Raw genomic sequence first — 21043 nt, 5'->3', positions numbered from 1 at the left:
GAAACAATTTCTTAAATACAACTCAGTATGCCCCAAACCCCATTACCGTCAAACGTTGTCAAAGACTAAGGTCAAAGGTCAAAGTTAACGTCCTGAGTTGACCCAACTCATCGAGTTTCTCTATTACCTGCACATATCGGGAAAAATCCCATCAACTCATCAAGTTGGCTAGAAAACCAACCTCTTAATGTAATAAGATGAACCCATCTAAACAAGGGACTCTAACACTCAGATCTCCTCCAAAATGATGTCTAGAAGGGTAAAGTTTCCAACTTTACCCTTAAGAATCATCCAATAAAAAGCAAACCCAAACCCTAGGCTCTTTTTAGTGAGTCTTAATCTATTAAGCCCTTGAACTCTCCCAATTTAGTCCCAAAACAATGATCTACAGTCCAAATGTTGGATAATCACGTAAAGTTTCCAACTTTACGTCTATGCAAGCTAGAAATACACTCTAGAGCTTAATAAGGACTTATTAAGAGACTTAATGCATGAATGAGGCTTGGAACTTATAAGGTTTGCAAGTTTCAGCCATGAAAAGTCATGAAGGGGTTAGATTTAGCATAATAACCCCTAGAACCTTCAATAGGGTGCAACACCCTAAAATTAGGGTTCAACTTCAGCCGCCAACACGTCGATTTGGGACTCCCCGACTCATCGAGTTGGGCCAATAAAACTTGAGGCCACAAAATTTTCAACACAACGAGTTGGAGCTCCCAAAATCGTCGAGTTCTCATAAAATTCTAATATTTTTGAGAAATGATTTATACCTGAATTAAGCATTACAAATCTCCCCTAGTTGAACTAGACTTCATCCTCGAAGTCTGCTAATGCAAAAAGGTCTTCTCTCGTCCTCCGGCTCCCAGGTCCATTCGAATCCTCTCCGATGCAGCCATTTCACTTTTACTAACTTCACTTCCTTGTTCCGAAGAGCTTTTGTTTCCCTATCCAAAATCATAATGGGATTTTCCACATAATTCAGACTCTTATCAATGTGAATATCATCTAGTGACAAAACCATCGACACGTCAGCCACACACTTCTGCAGTGGTGAAAAATGAAATATACGGTGGATCTGCCCAAGATCCTATGTAAAATCCAATTGATACGCAACCTTGCCCACCCGGGTTGATAATCCAAAATGGGCCAATATACATGGGACACAACTTGCCCCGCCTCCTGAACCGGATAACACCCTTCCAGGGTGACACCTTTAGAAGCACCATGTCCTTGACCTGGAACTCCAGGTTTGATTTGCGCCTATCCGTATAGCTCTTTTGTATACTATACGCTGTTTGAAGTCGGTTGCAAACCTGCTGAATCAACTCGGTCATCTTAAGCACCACTTTGGTACTTCCTATAACTCGATGCCCAACCTCCCCCCCCCCCCCCAACAAACTAGAGTCCTACACCTCTGACCATAAAGTGCCTCAAACGGGGGTCTGTCAATACTAGCATCATAATTATTGTTGTATGAGAATTCTGCTAGCAGAAGGTAAGTATCCCAACTCCTTCCGAAAGCCAATACACATGATCGAAGCATATCCTCGAGCATCGGAATCGTCCGCTCACTCTGACCGTCGGTATGGGGGTAATAAGCAGTGCTGAAATGCAGTTGAGTTTCCACCTCCTCGTGGAACTTCCTCCAAAACTTGGAGGTGTAACAATCATCACGGTCCAAGACCACAGACACTGGCACCCCGTTCCTAACCACCACTTTCTGCACATAAAAATCTGCTAATTTCTCGGTGGAGATACTCTTAGAGATCGGAATAAAAATGTGCACTCTTGGTCAACCTATCCACAACAACCCAAATATTCAAACCCTGCATCATCCTAGGTATATTCGTGAGAAAATCCATAGAAATCTCTTCCCATTTCCACATGGGAATAGGTAGCGGCTACATCTTGCCATGAGGCTTCTGATGTTCGGCCTTAACCTTCTTGCAGCTCAAGCACCGCTCGAAAAAAACACACAACCTCCCACTTCATGCAAGACCTCCAATAACTCAATCTTAGGTATCGATACGTCTTTTATCCCCCGGATGTATAGAAAATTTGGACTTGTGTGCCTCCTCCAAGATTCTTTGCCTCACACCGATGGACACCAGAACCCAAACTCTGCCACACTAAGTCAATAACCCTCGACTATCTCGAAAAAACAATGAAATCTCCCCCCCGAATCCGCTTGATCTTCTAGTTCTCTCTTTTTAAACCCTCCACTTGTGTCTCCTTAATCATATCCAATAAAGGTGAAATCACTATTATCCTCAATCAAATATCTTGAATCGGGGCACTTTCTGTCTTCTGCCTCAAAGCATCAACCAAAACATTGGCTTTCCCAGGATGGTACAATATCTAACATTCATAATCCTTTACTACGTCGAGCCATCTCCTTTGTAGCATATTCAGATTTTTCTGATCCATCAAATAGTTCAAACTCTTGTGATTAGTGAAACTAGTGCATCGGACCCCATACAAATAATGTCTCAAAAATTTAAGGAAAAACACCACCGCCCCCAATTCCAAGTCATGAGTAGGGTAATTCGCCTCATGCGGCTTCAATTGTCTTAAAGCATAAGCAATCACATGCCCCCTCTGCATCAGAACCACTTCTAATCCCAATATGGAAGCATCACAATACACTACAAGTCCTCCAATCCTTTGGGTAGTGCTAGAATCGGGGCCTCACGTAATTTTTGCCTTAAGGTTTCGAATGTCGACTGATGATCTGGACCCTAGGGATGAAAGTGGGTCCAAACGCGGACCTGATGGAACCGGACCCGGAAAACCCAAAACCAGTTAATAGGATTTTGAAGAAGCGGAAACCTGATCGGTATGTAGGAACCAATACCGGGTAAAGTGGGTCTAGAACCAGAAAACCTGGAAACATCAAAGTGGGTAGCTTGGAACTGGATAAAGTGGGTTTAAAACTGGAAACCCGGGAAAAACCGGAATTTTTTGGTAATTACTTACTACTTAGTGGGTTGAACTTTGAAAATTTTCATACTGATATCCCGACTTTGGGGTACTGTAACTCATTGAATATGAAACCAAAATTAACAAAATTATAGCCTAAAATCATGTCCAAACTCTAAAATACACTCTGGAAAAAACCGAATGTCAATCTGACTTTAAATGAATGAGATATGCATGTGTTAACATTTTCACAACAATACAAAGTACAAAAACAAATAGCAAAAAGTTGAAAATTTTCAGTTTTGATATCCCGAATTCGGTGGACTGTAAATCATTAAATATTAAACCAAAAATGATAAAATTATAGTCTAAACTCATGTACAAACTGTAAACTATAATTTGGAAAAACCCACATTTCAATCCGACTTCAAACGAATTAGATATACACGTTTTAAAACTTTCACCGAATACAAAAAAACTAAAAAAGTTAAAAACTTCCATCTTTGATATATCAACTTTGAGGGAATATAAGTCAATGAATATAAAACTAAAAATGACAAATTTATAGTCTAAAATCATGTACAAACTCTAAACTACATGTTGGAAAAAACTGCATGTCAATTGGAGTTGAAAAGAATGAGATATGCATCTTTTAAATGTTTCACAAAGAACCGGTTCCGGCCCTAAAAGTGGTTCTGGTTCGAAACACCGGTTTCGGTTTTTAGACCCGATTTACTCGGACCCGATGGAACCAAACCCGGATTACCCGGAACCTGGATAAAGTCAATTTTTAAGTCCGGAACCGAAACCGGTTTTATATATTCCGGTTCTAACTGTTTCGGTTCCGGTCTGATTCCAGTTCCGGTCCGGTTTTCTGGTTCTAAATCACATCCCTACTGGACCCCACTGAAAGGTCATGCTTTTCTTGGTAAACCGGGTTAAAGGTACCACACTCTTGGAGAAATCCTGAATAAACCTCCGATAGTACCTTGCAAGACCCAAGAAACTCTAGATCTTTGATGCGTTTTTCAGAACCTCCCAAAGCATCACCGCCTCAATTTTGGTAGGATCAACCAAACTACCCTCTTGATTGATGAAGTGCCCCCAAAAACTCTACCTCACGCAACAAAAAAAATCACATTTGGAGAATTTAGCATATAGAATCTCCATCCTTAAAGTCTCCAACACCTCCCTCAAATGTTGTTCATGCTGCTCCTTGGTCTTAGAATAGACCAAAATATCATCAATGAAGATGATCACAGACCGATCCAGCATCAGTCTACAAACCTGGTTGATAAGATCCATGAATTCCACTGGAGCATTGGTGAGACTAAATGGCATCCCCACAAACTCATAATCACCATAACGAGTCATGAAGGCCGTTTTTAGTATATCCTCATCTAGTGATACCCAGACCGATGATCAATATTGGAAAACCAAAATACACCCTGACGTTGGTCGAACAAATCAACAATCCTTGGTAGCGGATAACAGTTCTTCAGCGTTAGCTTATTCAGCTCCCGATAATCAATACACCTTTTTCACGAACAGGATCGGTGCTACCTACTGAGAATTGCTTGGGCGAATAAATCCTCGGTCTAGCAGCTCCTAAAGCTACGTGGACAACTCCTGCATCTCATACGGAGTTAGACGATAAGATGCCTTGGCTACCGGAGCTGCACCAGTCACTAAATCAATACGGAACTCCACTTGCCTCTCCGAAAGCACCCCTGACAACTCTTCAGGAAATACGTCAGGATAATCTCTCATAATTAGAAAACTGCTCAGCTCTGGTGTGGCCTCAAACCTCGTGTCTGAAACATAAGCCAAGAACCCAAAAAAACCCTGTTGAAGAAGTCTCCTAGCCCTCGCAGGCGAACATAGAGCTGGCCCTCGCAAGGCTCTCTCTCAATGAATAACCAGTTCTCCCCCACTTGGGGTTTGAACTCTCACCAGCTGATGCTCGCAGTCTGTCATGGCCCCATTAGGCCCTAACCAATTTATCCCGATGATCACCTTCAATCCCTGCAAAGGAATCATAACCAAATCAATAGAAAACCTCTCCCCAAACACATTCAGAATGCTCCTCTAATATACCCTCGCTGCAGTCACAGTGCGGTTATCCACAATCTCCACCTCAAGTGGGGAATCCAAGGTCCCCGAAGCATCCCGAAACTTCTTGATGAGCGTAAGAGATACGAATGATCGGGTAGCCCCCGATTCAAAAAGAACATTAGCCGACAAGCCATTGACCAAGAAGGTCCCTATGCACGATCATAATAACATAAGCATGAAAAAAAGAATAAACAAGACAAAAATAGATCACATACCATTAACGACGTCTGGTGCTGCTCGGGTTTCCTCAGTAGTTAGCTGAAATACGCAACTCTTCACTGCAGGAGCCTCCGCCTTGATCAGGCGGCCATTTGTAATCCTCATCGTGGCGGGCGCAGGCATCGCCACTGCTCCTCCTCCCCTAACCAACCTTGGAGAATCAACATTTTTATGACCTGTATGGTTGCAGTGGAAACAAATCAAGCCCTTGTTTGGGAAATCTCGGCTCATGTGACCATGCTGGCCACATGCATAACATAGTGAGCCCGCTACTCGACAGGATCTACTGTGTGGCCTACCACACTTGACGCAATGGCCATGGCCCTGCTGGCAACTACCATAAGGATTGGAGGTCTTAGGCTTATTGGCCTAACCTACTGTTACTTGAACCTGCTTCGGCTTCCGCTTCGCGCAGAGCTCTAACTCAATCTCCCGTTCCTGGGCCTTCTTCACCATCTCATTTATGGTCTTGCACCCTAAAAAACTCACAAAATCCTGAATGTCATCTCTCAACATTGAATGATACGTAGTCTTCATCTCCTCATCCGCAGCTTACTGCAAAACCAAAAGTGCTATCTCTCGAAACTTAGCGATGATCTCTGCAACAATCTTGGTAGTCTGTTATAGATCCTGAAACTCTTTCACCAAACGCCGCACCTCAATGGATGGTGCAAACTCCTGATCAAACCTCCTCACAAACTTCTCCCAAGTCATTTCAGCCACCCTTGCTAAACCCACCTCACGGGTTACCTCCTCCTACTAGTCTCGTGCTCGATCCCTCAATATACAAGATGTGAACCCCACCTTTGCCGCATCGGAGCAAAAACTCATGTGCTGGGCATTATACATGTCTGCTACCCAGCGTCGGCTAGTAATGGGATCCCTGACCCTAAAGAACTTAGGCGCTCCATACGCCTTGAACTCTATGAAGAAGGGAGCTCGGGTCCTAATCTGGCCTATAACAATCTCAGATTGGAAGTACTCGAGCCTCTTCATCATGATCTGCATGATGCCCTCCTTGATACCAAAAATCACCGGGGTAGCGTCAAGGATGCCACGAGTAACCTCGGCTGTGATAAGGTCGTGCAACCTCCCATCCATGGGCTTTGCACCGGAGCCCAAACCTGATCCCGATCCTAATCCTGATCCTAAAGCTTGCGTGATCATCACCATCCTCAAATGAAATATCACAATTAACCAAAATAAGGAATTATAAAGAGATTCCTCCTCACCAGAATTCTAAGAATTATCAAGTTTGTCATTGCTTTGGGTACAGGTCTTGTGCTTTCAGTAGTACGAGCCCAATACTACCTTTCACACTTACCTGTACCTTCCCCAAGGCCATAACTGATATTCGTAAATCATCCAACTGATGGGTTTTGAGCACTATACCATCCCTACGGTGTACATACGAACCTAATGCTTTGGATCTAAGTTTTCTCATGTTATACTTGCAATTTCATTTTATCCAAAGCATATACCCTAGCTAGCATGCAATTGGAGATATACAACATAAAAACTAGTTAGATGAATACCTCTTAGTTGTAGCTTGTAGTTCTTGGCCTTTCAAGAGCTTAGTACCTCAAGTGTGATACCTCTAATGTGTCATCGTGGATCGATTGACTAAGAGTGCCCATTTTATACCGATCCAGGAGAGTATATCGGCCGAGAAGCTAGCCGACATCTACATTTGAGAGGTGGTGGCTCGACATGGAGTGCCAGTCTTTGTGATTTCCGATAGAGATGTGCAGTTTACTTCCATATTTTGGAAGGAATTCCACGACGAGTTGGGTACCCGTCTACACTTTAGCACCGCTTTTCACCCGCAGACGGATGGACAGAGCGAGCGGACCATCTAGACTCTGGAGGATATGCTGCGGGCATATGTGCTAGACTTCGGTGGTAGTTGGGATACCTATCTCCTATTAGATGAGTTCTCCTACAATAATAGCTACCACGCAAGTATCGATCGTCCTCCCTTTGAGATGTTATACGTGAGGAAGTGCAGGACCCCAATAGGTTGGGGTGAGGTAGGCCAGAGGGTCATGGGGAGCTTCGAAGTGGTGCTTCAGACTGCTCAGAGTTAGCAAAAAAGTTATGCCGACAAGCGCCGCTCGGACCTGGAGTTCCAGGTTGGGGATATGGTCCTCCTAAAGGTGTCGCCATGGAAGGGCGTTATCTGATTCCAGAAGCGGGTTAAGCTGGGCCCCATGTATATTGGACCCTTAAGGGTTATAGCCCGGGTGGGCAAAGTGGCATATAGGCTGGATCTGCCAACGAAACTCAGTCAGATCCATAGCACTTTCCATGTCTCCCAGCTGCAGAAGTTATTGGTGGATGACTCGACAGTGGTACCTCTGGAAGATATTCAGGTAGATGACAGCCTGAACTACATTGAGCAACCTGTGGCGATCCTCGATTGGAAGTCGAAGGATATGAGGAACAAGAGGGTTGAGTTGGTGAAGGTGCAATGGTAGCACCGAAAGGGCTCAGAATGGACGTGGGAGCTGGAGGACGAGATGATGGAGCATTACCCAGAGCTTTTCAGGATCGAGCAGCAGACTTTGAGGAAGAAGTCTAAAATAAGTGGGGGATATTTGTAGCACCCGGTTCCTGGTACGTATTTTCATTCAAGTAATTATAACATTTTGGCCTGGGACTCGGCGAGTTGAAGGTCCAACTCGTCGAGTAGAATCGACTTTGGACGCGGGAGTTTAGTGACCTACTCGACGAGTTGGCAAACCGACTCGACGAGTAGGCGATGTTTGGATAAAATCCTAAATCCGAGGGAATGCACCCTATTTAAACATCTTTACTACAACCTCCATCGTCCCTTATGCTCCCGGAACACCTCATACTGAAATCCTAATCGTTTTGTGAGATCTAAGGTCCTTTTTGGTGATTTTGGTGGTTTGTGATAACAAGAAAGAAGGAAAAGATTGAGGAGCCAAGAGGAAACCAGAAGATTTCGAGTTTGTGCAGCACCTACAGTTCCTTAGAGGTATAAAGCTTATACCTTGTTCATTCATGTTCTATATCCCTTTTTGGAGTGAATTAGGGCTTTTTGGAACCATTTTTGGTGACCAATCATGAGTGCAAGCATGGTTAGGGGTTAAGACTCCAGATCCAGGGTCCTTAGGGGACTACATGGCCTAAAGTGGCTAACTTTGTAGCCATTGAGAGCCATATGCACCTTTAGACCTCATTTTTTGGTCCATTAAGCTTATACTCCCATACATGCACATGAAGTTCATAACTTTACGTGCTAGATCAGTCTTAGAAGCCAAGATCTGTCTTTTGGATAAATGTTGTACATCAGAAATCGAGATATAAGACTGGACAACACCGAGTCGTCGAGTTGTTCTTGGAACTCGGCAAGTCCAGGGCTTGAGTCCCCAAGCTGTTGAGGTTCAAAGGAACCCAGTTGAGTGTTAGAAGGGTTTTAGAGGGATCCAGGGGAGTGACTCAACATATTAGACTTAGAAATGGACCTGTGAATCATAGGACTCGGCGAGTGTATGAATAGACTCGATGAGTCCAAGGCAATCTCCCAACCCTTTGAAGATGGACTCGGCAAGTTGTTCATATAACTCGGCGAGTCGGATGAAGGCTCATTCAATGATATTATAGAAGGAGAACTTGTCGATTCTTTGCTAAACTTGATGAGTAGAGTCGGGAAGGGGTCAGATGAAAGAATAGGGACTCAGCGAGTCAGGTCAATTGGAAGTTGACTTTGATCAGCTTATAAGTAAGTGTCTTTATGAGAATTATAGCCGGAGAATCGTCGAAGCAACAGACAGATACTTCTCACTCAGATTGACAACATTCATTCATACGAGATGAGTTACCTTCCAGAAGTGGTGGATCTTCGGCCACAATGTCGGCCCACCAGTAGGAGTTGTATGATAGATGATTGTCTTGGTGATATTTATCTAGGTTTGCTACTACCTGTTATGTTATATGCTGGCATGAGATGTTATATGTGATAGTGGTAGTAGGAGGGGAATAGTCCCCAAGTTCAATTGTTAGGACCGAAGGGTAGGTCGGGCACCCTAGATATGCCTGACAGTATGTTATTTTATGTTTATATGCTGACATGATATGTTCTATGTGATAGTGGTAGTAGGAGGGGAATAGTACTAGATGTTCGGTTTTTAGGACCAAAGGGTAGGTCAGCACGCCAGATTGGCTTGACACGGGTAGGTCAACACCCCAGAATGGCTTGACACAGGTAGGTCGGCACCCTAGAATGGCCGTACCGTGTAGGTTGGGCACCCCAAAATTGCCCGACAGTATGTATGTTATATGATTGTATGGTATGTGGTACGATGGGGGAACTCACTAGGTTTTGTGCTTATAGGTTTCAGTTTTGTATCAGGTACCTCTTCAGCGAATGGGAAAGAACCGATGCGGTAGCTGCACATCATACACACACATTGGATTTCCGCATTACGAGCTTTCTTGCGATTCTAATCTGACAATGTTACTATTTTTATGATATGATGTTCAGACACGAGATTATGGTTTACAAATGATATGACTTGATGATGTTTTTTGATAAATGTTTTCCAAATCGTTATATTAAAACTGAAATTTTTGGAATTGAAATTTGAGAAGTTAATTAGTAAAGCTTTTAGAGAGCGTTTTCTTCAATTTTGCTTTAAAAAAAAAATATTGTTTAAGTCTATGTACCTCTCAGTTGCTCTAATGTCCTTAATGGTTGTGCTAGGGTTGTAAATTTTAATGTAATTTATATTATTGACTTTGTAGGGTTGAAGGCACGTACCGTATTGTCATAACTTATTAGTCACACAATTAGTAAAAATATGAACAAGTGTTAATACAGGACTATATATGCTGTAAAAGTTTTATAAAGTACTTATCAATATAATTGAATAATGAATATAATATTATAATTATTGAAGTAGCTACGTTCGATTGGGATGCACGTCTTATACAAAACCATAGCTAACACAAAGCCGGCTGTGCACCGGTTCAACTTATGCGTTCGATCATCTCTACAGCATGTACACAGCTTTTTATGGCGTAATACACCTACTAAAAGCGTGTTTATGTATACATGTAAGTATTAACTGTAGACATTCCATATATAATAAAGTATAAAACAAATTTCTTACTCCAAACATTTAAAAAATTAAAAAACAATGTATATACTAGATAAATAGCCAACTCATGTCATAATAAAATTATGAAATTAAATTTTACCGATTTAACATTTTTAATTAATAAACTACTAAATAGTAACCTTTTGGATCGAATTCAAATATGCAAAAATCTATATTGCTAATCTATCATATGTTAAATGCAACAGAAATATGCGTTGTATATATATTCTGAATTTTATGCATGGATTAGGGTGTGCACAATATTCTTGCTTGGCTTCTTTTTCCTTAATAGCACACACTTTAAATTTAACATGAACTTTTACAGCAGAAAGAAAATATATTAAGGCTGCAAGAATGTCAAAATGAAAGACAAGGTCAAGATATATTATAAAACAAAGTCAAAGAATACAAGATTCATCTTGGTAAGGTGCATAGGCAGGACAAAGGCTATATAAACTATCAAGAAACCAACACCACCACCAACAAACCCAGTAAATTTAGAGAAACATTCACCAGATTGAAAAATGGCAGGTTCTCAAGCTTTGCTGATTACGGTTTTGGTGATCGGAATAGCATTCCACTCCACCCTTCTGGTTGATGCAACTATCGCCAAAAGCATGTATTTCAATTGGGGTGCTCACCATTCTTCAATTCTAGGCAATGGTGATGACCTCCGACTTGTTTTGGACCAAACTTCAGGTATATATATTATGCATTTTCAAGAACGGGATGTTTGATTCCGATTGTAATTCCAGTTCAAACTTTGACTTACAGGATCAGGCATCCAATCAAAGAGAGCATTCCTGTTCGGAAGCATTGAAATGCTAATCAAGTTGGTCCCAGGGAACTCGGCTGGAACCGTGACAGCATATTATGTAAGTTCAAGAACCAACCTAAAAATAATTAGGGATAATATCTTAAAACAGCAACACACTTTCATCTGTTAGTTCTTTCTATTTAAACATTGTATACTTCAATCAAACAATATTAAGGAAAATGACGAAAAAGAAAAAAACATTATATCTTGGGCACTTTTGCCGTTTAACCACTAATGTTATATTTTTTCAATCAAACAATATTAAAAGTCTCAAATATTTTTCCAACTTAAGTATTATCACCTATTATATTAATCATGATGACCTGTTATAACAAGTCTAAATGGTTATATTGGAAAATGTGTAAGACAGAAAAAAATGAAGTATAAGTAGTTAAACCTTAAAGTTGTCAAAAATGTAATGTTTTTTCTGTGATTTCCATAAAGTATATACAGGTATACAAATGGAAATTGGTTTGTGTATGGATGACAATACCATAATTAGGTTTACTCTTCAAAGTACAATCCTATTAAAGAAAGAAATATAAGTTTGATGCTAAAATAAACAAATCAATGAAAACACGTTATTTCATGCATTTAACCCTAAAAAACACATCAAGATTGTATAATTTCATAAACAAATCTAAACACAAAGTTGAATAATGATCACAGTTGTCTTCTACGGGTGCTAAACATGATGAAATCGACTTTGAGTTCTTGGGGAACTCAACAGGAGAACCATACACAATCCACACAAACATCTACACTCAAGGTCAAGGCAACAAAGAGCAACAGTTCAAATTATGGTTTGACCCAACTTCCGATTATCACAACTACACCATTCATTGGAATCCTACACAAGTAGTGTAAGTAAAAACCAAATCGAAGAACCAAATTCTACATCTTTAATGATTGTTTAATAGTTATTTTAATATTGTTTATGTATTGCAGATGGTATGTTGATAGTGTGCCTATTCGGGTGTTCAGAAACTATGAGAGTCAAGGGGTTGCATACCCAAATCAACAGGGGATGAGAGTTTACTCCAGTTTATGGAATGCTGATAATTGGGCGACTAGAGGTGGACTGGTCAAGATTGACTGGACTTCTGCACCTTTTGTGGCTAATTATCGGAGGTTTAGGGCAAGAGCTTGTAAGTGGAATGGACCTGTTAGTATTAGTCTGTGTGCTATTCCCACCCCAGGAAACTGGTGGATGTCTCCTGTATACAAGCAATTGAGCAATGATCAACAGGGTCGACTCAAATGGGTGAGAGACAACTACATGGTCTATAACTATTGCACTGATTTTAAGCGGTTTAAAGGCCAGATCCCCACTGAATGCTCTAAGCCACAATTCTAACTAGAGGAAGATTAATTTCAAGTCTATTATTTCAATATTTTGAGATTCTTTCATTGCGTTATGGTCAACTTTTTTCTTTTGTATTCCTCATATGTTTGTTTCCAAAAACTGTACTTATCATATTGATGAAACTATTATTTATTGTATTTTTTTTATTAGTGTTTAAGATTCTTGTTTGCATCAACTATAGACTCTTTTAAGTACCTGATGATTCTAGTTTACATCAACTATAGGAACTATTTATGAGTCGGTAATAAGTAGTGCAATGCTCGAGGATTATTTTACCACAATCGAATATGTTTGAAGTTTCGAAAGATGAAACAATGCAAGTTATATGAATGGGAAGGTATGTTACCCAACGAAACAACTAATGGAAGCTAAAATAAATAATATGCTTTAGACAATTGCTTCAAGCATTTACACGAGCTGATATTGTGAACCCAACTATAAATTTTTCGTTTTTGAAATTTTAATAGATGACATAATTACGAAAATTCTAAAATAGATCTACAATATCATTTGATGTTGATAACCATAGAACAAATAAGAATATACATGACGTTGGTTTTGAGGAATGGAGCATCAGGAAGTGGCACAATATCACGTGATCGATCATCAAGAAATTGTAGCGCCCATTTTCCAGAATGAATCGAATTAGGGTTTCAAGAAGTCAAAAGGTTGGATTTTGGAGAAAAAAGAGCCTCACGGCGTGAGGCATAGAGACTCACGATGTCCAAGTTGCTGCAACCCAAACCCATGATCTTTTAGGGTTTCATTCGTATTTAAGCATCTCTAACTCATTTTAGGGTTTTTTATCAGCCCCAAATCCTCTTTCACCTCAGAAAAACGCTAGTCTCCATCCTTGCTTGATCCTTGGTGAATTGAGAGCCTTTCTTGGTGTGGAAGAAGAAGAAGAAGAAGAAGAAGAAGGTGACCTTTTGTGGATGCTTGCAAGGAATAATCATAATTATCATCACATTACTTTGTTTCAGGACCATTATAAGTGTTAAAGATTCAATCTTTATGATTATATGAGGATACATCTAACTTTTGTCCCACTTTTCTACTTGGATGTGCAAGTTTGAATGAATGGAAAACCATAATGTTGGCAACTTTATGGGTTATTAGGGCTTATGGGTATCTTGGAGTTTAGATCTACACAACGATTGAGTTTTGGAACCTTGCATGAAAGTTGAATGTCTTTTCTTCAAATTTTGACCTAATTGTGATCTACACATTTATTGGACATATATTTCTTCAAAGCATCGACTTTCTAGTATATTAAGAAGTCATAAGACCTCATGGAAAGTTTGGGTTCAAGGCTTAAGGGATGAAGGACTTAAAAGTTGGACCTTTGGCTTCAGACTATACACGACGTGAGACATGGGGTCTCATGAAGCGATGCTTGAATGATGCTGTTTCTAGTTAGCTTCTTGGAGATTACGACATGAGAGGAGGCTGCTCACGATGTGATGTCAGTTTCGTTGAATTTTCTTGACTGAGTTGGACATGGTGAGCCGGGATGAGTTGGAATCGAACCGAGTGAGATCTCTCGACATGACCAAGGGCTGGTAACGACTTGAGGATGTATAGTTGACATTAGTGTTGTAAAACTCACTGAGTTGTCCAATTACTCCTCCAAGTACTTGCTACTCGGCTCCATACCGATGTGAGTAAGAGAATCCCGAGTACTCCCCCGATTGATCACTTACTAAACTGAGCAGTGTTGTAAAACTCGGTCAACTCGGTGATTAATATGCATAATATACTTAATGAACTATTGTTTAACACACACATATGTGATTATTACTGCAAATATCTTAATTTTTCAGTAATTATTCACAAAGTGAGACCATTATGTGTTTTTCAGTTTTTGTGTATTCATATTTATGTAATTTTGTTATATATTTCAATCAACTTATGATTTTGACATATATAATTTCCCTAAAAATACTTCTTCATGAAATTAACAAATCCGAGTACTCCCGAGTTACTCGTTGGTCGGTAGTCGGCCGAACAGGTACCGAGTAACGAATTCTACTACATTGTTTGACATTTTAGGTTGTTGACTTTGACTTTGATCGTTGACTTTTGGCTTCGTTTGACCTTTGGTCAAAATTCTATTTTTTGAACGTCGACTTAGGGTTTACCTTGTATGGATTGATAGGAAGTGTCGAGCACTTGGATTTTGGCACGAGAGTAGTAAGCTAGGGTCAACTTTGTGATTCAGGTGAGTCTCCTCACATGTGGGTCGAAGGCACCAATGCCAACCAACTAGCATATGTTGTGGTAGTTGTTTTTGTGACTGTTACGTGGTTTGTTAGGCTAGGCCTATTTGTATGTTGGGCTAGGCCTATGGATCAAGAAGGGTTAGTCCCACTGTATGTTATGTAAGGTGTTGGTTGTGTAACAACGTAAATTTTAAAACAAAATTTTCATTTTTGCAAACATCAAAAACCATTGTTTAATTTTCCAAATTCAACGTAAACAATGTTATCATAACAAAATACATCCCATGATCATAAAAACAGTTTCTCCGATAGTGTGTACAATCACGCCGGCGCCTTCCCACGGTCCTCGCTAGTACCTGAAACACATAACAAAACAACTGTAAGCATAAATGCTTAGTGAGTTCCCCAAAATACCACTTACACACATACGCCTTTCCAGGCCCTGACCTTCCGGTCCATGTGTCTCAGGGGACTTCCGTCCCGACTAGGTAAACCTTCCGGTCCTACCTACGTCAACCTTACGGTCCACATTACGATGCCTTCCGGCCCATAACATATACGCCTTCCGGCCCATAACATATACGCCTTCCGGCCCATATCAAGCATATCATACATGGCACATAAAAACGTTTAACTTATCACATACAATGCATATAACTCATAACATATCCAACCTTCCGGTCACACAATAAAACCCTTCCGGGTACAGTATAGTGAGAAAACTCACCTCGTGGAAAGTCTAAGATCTCGCGTACTCGCTATCTCCAAATCCCAACGATGACTCTACCTCGCCTAATCATAAAAATATCATTTTAATAATCAAAGACTTCCACAACTAAACTTTACCCCTTATCATCATTCCTCAGAGGCTAAAAGACCATTTTAACCTTCCTTGACCCAAAGTCTATATGTTCACCAAAACCTTAAAAGTCAACAAAAGTCAAACCTTGTGAGTATGCGGGGCGTACATCGCCAACCCATGGATCGAGGTCTCCACCCAGTACGCTGCGCGTACTGGGAGTTACGCCCAGCGTAACCATCAGACTTTAACATACTTCATTTCTGGTCTTAATCGGTTAAGCCAATACTCCAACTTCTAGATCTGGCTCTGTTTATGCGTCTATACCCATAAAGTCGAGACCTTTAAGCCTTGGCATGGCTGTAAAGTCTCCAACACTTCTTAACATCATTCTATTCCAACTCAAGGACCTGGATCTCATGCATGGTGCAACATTCACGTCCAAGATATCATTTTTATGAGTCTACAACTCCAATAGACCAGAAATATGATGGATCTAAGCTTATGGAGACCATTTGCACAAAAAGTCTCCACCTTTTGGACTAAAACCCTAGAAAATGGTATTTGAAGCATATAACATGAACCATATGTCAAGATCCGAACTTTTTACCTGATAATGAAGCTTCAACCTTTGCAAAGCTCAGATCCACACTTGAACGCCACTTCTAGTCTTCCCAATGAGCTCTTCTTCTCCTTTGCTACCTTGGAATGGCACCACCAAGCTTAGAATATTCACAAAATGGCCTAAGAACGAATGCACACTCTCTTTAGGGTTTCTCTCTGAGGTATGGTGGCTGAGAAGTCCAGCCACACATTCCTTTTATATCCCTCCAAAAGAATTAGGGTTTTTAGGTATAGACCGGTTACGCCCAGCGTAATCTTGGGTACACCCACCGTACCCGAGGGTAAACACATCCAAATGAAGCGCACAAGTACGTGAAGCTTACTCCTGGTACGCCCAGCGTACTCGCCTAACATGCAAACCCTTAATGGCAATATATCAAAGATGCAAGGCTAAATAGAAGGATACTTGGATTTTAGGCTGTTACAGGCTATCTTTTTTACTCTTGCATTTTTTATGTTAGGCTAGGCCCAATAATATGTATGATATGTGGTACTTTGGGGAACTCACTAAGCTTTGTGCTTACAGTTTATGGTTATGGTTTCAAGTACTTCCGGTTCGAAAGGGAAGGGCCCAGCTTTATCGCAGCATATCCACCCATGTTTATGCAACTTGATGATTTTGGGATTGCACTCTCATAATTGTTTAATTATAATATACTTTTGTCTGTTTAGAAAGAGATAATTGGTGTTTTCGATTAAACATTAAATGAAAATTTTACCTTATAATTTATGGGATATTACATAAATGTTGGTAATTTTAGTGTTATCAATATATATTAATATAATTCTTATTATTATCGAGACATATCGGGTTTGGTTAACCATCCGAGACGTTGTGAGGAAACTCTCCTCGTACTGCCGAATCTCGCAAAAAGAATCTTTGGTTTTTTGGCCTGCAAGAATCCTCTCGCTATCAATCAGAAGTTAATCATCCATCTATAATTGGATCCCACCCACACTATGTGTCCAAAGTAGGGGAAAAGACCTTTTTACCCACATTATAACTTGTCCCAAATCCAATGCCCAATTCAACAATCTAAAAGGCCCAAACATGGCCCAAAATATCCCACGATCAACCATGATCAAACTTCTGGCCAAAGTTAAAGTCAACAGTCCATGCTGATCAATCACGTTGTGTTCGCCCTTGGCTATGTCGTGTTCCACTAGCATCCAATCAGTCGAGAAAATCCCGGCCACGCTTCGTGTTGGGTTTGCCTGAGTTTCAACAACTTAATACATTAAGTTGTTTTCTCCGAATCCAAGAGCTCCAAAGCTTAGATCTACTCCATAATGTGGTCCAGGAGGTTAAAGTTTCCAACTTTATCCATTGGGACTACCCAAAGAGGTTCAAACTCAATCCATAAAGCCCTATAACGCAAGAGTTTAACCAACAAGTACTTAATGCTTAAAGTTTGAGGTCCATCCTTTCCAAAAGTGATCAAACACCAAAATCATCCCAAAGGTTGGTGCTTTATAGACATACATGTCGAATGTATGTCTTGAACCCGAGTTAAGTCAAAATAAGGATTCAATACCTAATCTCTATGCATGACATCAAAACTTGATTATAATCTAGATCCAAAACACTGCTAACTCCTCTTGACCTAGAGATTCAAAAAGTTACCAACCTTATGAGGTCTAACCATGTCATCATTCAAAAATAAGAAGCTAAATTAACAAAACTCAAGATCTAACAACTTGGAATGATAAAAATCGAGTCTTGGACACTTACAAAGATCCAGAATAATGCCAAAATGAAGAATGAATGCTTGCTTGCTGGATCCTTGCTTCCTACCTTCACCTTCTTCTTGCTTTAGCCTCAAAAAGCCAAACTAGCTCAAAAATGGGAGGGAAAGATGATTAGGGTTTCTTTCGGGGCTTGAGGGATTGATGATGGACAAACCCTAGCCATCTTATTCCTTTAAATAGGCAACAAAAGCCCAGAAGATTAGGGTGCTCAAATTTGGTCGCAATATGTGCTGTCAAATTTCTTTCTTAAATTGTGAGAATAAAAAAAGGTGTAGCCCATTGTCTCCAAAAGAATTAAAGTCCATTATATTAATTTTGTTATATTTGCAAACAAGCAATTTTAGTTTTTTTTTAAATGCTTAAAATAAAACATAGTTAATTAAAACATAATTACAAAAGATTTAAAAACTACCAAAAGTAACATATCAATTTTATAAATTTGGTTTTAAGACCTTTTTTTATAAATTATATTAAATTAATTCACTAAGTAACTTATTTATAAAAATGTAAATTAAATTAAATAAATTGTTTAAGCGTATATCTTTTTAACAAAAAGGGGCGTAAATACGTTTTTGTACAAAAAAAAATATAAGGTATTTTTATCTTTAATCCTAAAAAATATATGTCACATTTAACCTAAAACATAATCATATTTTTTCGTTATTACTTCCAATCCTTTTTAAACCTAAAATAACAACAAACATTTTCATTTTAATAAATAACAACTTAAAATTCATTTGTAACCCATAACACCAATGTAATTATTTAGGTTGACAGTTGTTGCTTTTATTTTTAACTGAAAACAACATATTATATTCTAAAACTAAAACTATAGTATACTTATATTTATTAAGCGAACCCCCTCCCCCTCGACATTAAACACTAAACTTTAAACTCTAATTTACAATCTATAGTGTTTTATTTTTAGTATGATATGTTTTCTAAACCAATCTAAGTGTTAAATTGTAACTAATCATTGTCCGCCGAAAATAAGCTAATTTCCGAAACAAACTATTCGCCAATTTATAATTTGGATGCTGTTGAAGGTATTACATAACATTGTAATGTTGAGGATGAGTCTGAATTGAATGGATTGAGTTATTGTTAGTGAACAATGAGCATATAGTCAGGTGGATTGAGAATGAAAGTTTTAAGATTACCCTCAAGCGAGTTTTTAAGTCACACACACTATTTATTTAGTGTAGTAATCTGTTTGCCTAAAAGAACTAATCATCTCTAGAAACTAATTTCTGAAAAACTATTTGCATCCGTTGCATGATGCGGGTAAACGGCTAGTATGTGTGTGTGTGTGTGTAACATCCCGAAACATCAAGAGTAGAGTTGAAGGGTTAAAAGAGTAAATTAGGAAAGAGTGACTCGGCGAGTCCATGTACGGACTCGGCGAGTAGAGTCGCGACTTGGTCGCGTGTTAAGTGGCCGACTCGGCGAGTCAGTGTAATGGACTCGGCGAGTAGGCGCTGAGTGGAGAAAACCCTAATTCTCGGGGTTGAGCCTTATATAAAGATCACTATGTTTTCCTCCCAGCCTCTTTATCACCCCTTGAGCCCTAGAAAACCCTAAATCACGGAGAAGCACCATTGTTGAGTGGATTGGAGCTTGGAGAAGTAATGGTTGAAGGAATTTTGGGAAGATTGAAGGCTTGGAGCAAGGGGCTTTGCTTGGATTCGAATTGCATTGCAGTTGGGGCATCACTTAGAGGTAATATCTCGTTATTGACCTGTTGTTATGTTGTTTATTCATTTTGGGGTTTGTGAGAAATTGTCTATGGATGAAATGGGAAGTCTAGAGGTTAGATCTGAGGTTGCTACCTCAGATCTAGAAGGGAGAAGAATCAGAGAGCATGAAAGTCCCTGTGTTGGAGTGTTTAGTGAAGCTTACATGTCCCAAACCCTAGCCCCAATGTGCAAACAGCTTAGATCTCTTTGGATTCACGTAAAGTTTGCCACTTTACGTGATGGATGAGTGGTAGGAGACTAGATCTATGTTTTGGATCAATTGCATGGCCTGAGATGCTTCTGTATGGATTCAGACCCATGGTACTCGACGAGTCACTTGGGGCGACTCGACGAGTTGCTTGAAGATGGCCTGGAACTCGACGAGTTGGAAGAACAACTCGGCGAGTAGTTTGAAGATAGCCTTGGACTCGACAAGTCCATTTGGACTCGGCGAGTGTTGTCGAAGAGTCCCAAATATTCTCTGGTTGAGTCGAGAATCGGTGAGTCGAGGGATGACTCGGTGAGCCGTGTGCGAGTGGACTCAGAGTTGTTGGACTCGGCGAGTCTCGGGGTGACTCGGCGAGTTAGGTCGCAGATTGAGTGAAGTTCTGATTATGGGAACTCGACGAGTCACAGGGTTGACTCGGCGAGTAGGGTCTGTCAGGGGTTGACTTAGACTGAGGACTTTGATTTCGACCAAGGGTTGGCCGTTGACTTTTAGGGTTTGGTCAGCGATGTGGCCTTTGGGCCAAGAGAGAGGTAAAATAGTCTTTTACCCATAAGAGGGTGTTATGAGAGGATTTATTCTAGTCTCGAGAGTTATATTCATGAGAGTATTTGCCTTACGTGTTAGGCGGTGGCGAGTTCGAGATTCAAGTGTGGGGATATCTGCTTTCTGCTTACCAGGTGAGTCTTCTCACTACACTTTACCTTGAGTAGGTAACCAGAGTTATGTGATCAGAGTATTTGTATGCTATATGTACGTGATGTGTTGTACTGCATTATTTCTATGTGATTTATGCTGTGCATGTTTATAGAGTTGGAACCGGAAGGTTCCCAGAGTTAGAACTTGAGGGTTCACAGAGTTTGGGTGCACGGACCCATAGAGTTATAGCCTCGAGTGGCTAATATGTGTTATGTGTGGTATTTTGGGGAACTCACTAAGCTTCGTGCTTACAGAGTTTTGTGTGATGTTTTTCAGGTTTCTTTCAGTATCACGGGACGGCACCGGCTTGATTGTACACACCAGAGAAAGAGTCATATTTTGGAGGATCCTGGTTTTCTATGCAAGTGAAAATGGAGTCATGTTTTGTAAATCGACTATGAATGAGATTTTAAACAAGTGTTTCTA

At 40.2% G+C, this 21043-nt stretch overlaps 2 protein-coding genes across 2 annotated transcripts; one reads left to right on the top strand and one right to left on the bottom strand.

The window, feature by feature from the left end:
• Nucleotides 1-4533: 4533 nt before the first annotated feature.
• LOC145046186 (uncharacterized) lies at nucleotides 4534-5358 on the bottom strand. The gene is made up of 4 exons (XM_078994490.1): nucleotides 5250-5358; nucleotides 5017-5183; nucleotides 4854-4944; nucleotides 4534-4733 (listed from the first exon to the last, which is right to left on the bottom strand). The coding sequence occupies exons 1-4, from the start codon at nucleotides 5356-5358 to the stop codon at nucleotides 4534-4536; spliced, it is 567 nt and encodes a 188-aa protein (XP_078850616.1).
• A 5490-nt stretch (nucleotides 5359-10848) lies between these two features.
• Nucleotides 10849-12737, top strand: LOC144998738 (putative xyloglucan endotransglucosylase/hydrolase protein 26). Its single transcript, XM_078958472.1, has 4 exons — nucleotides 10849-11078; nucleotides 11154-11254; nucleotides 11866-12059; nucleotides 12145-12737. Exons 1-4 carry the CDS (start codon nucleotides 10904-10906, stop codon nucleotides 12551-12553), a joined length of 879 nt encoding a protein of 292 aa, XP_078814598.1. The 5' UTR covers nucleotides 10849-10903; the 3' UTR covers nucleotides 12554-12737.
• Nucleotides 12738-21043: the final 8306 nt, after the last annotated feature.

The sequence above is a fragment of the Lactuca saligna genome, chromosome 5 (genome assembly GCF_052625555.1).
Source record: "Lactuca saligna cultivar CGN05327 chromosome 5, ASM5262555v1, whole genome shotgun sequence".
Classification (NCBI taxonomy): Eukaryota; Viridiplantae; Streptophyta; class Magnoliopsida; order Asterales; family Asteraceae; genus Lactuca; species Lactuca saligna.
Note: the sequence above shows the minus strand (reverse complement) of the source record. Positions and strands in the feature narration are given on the sequence as shown.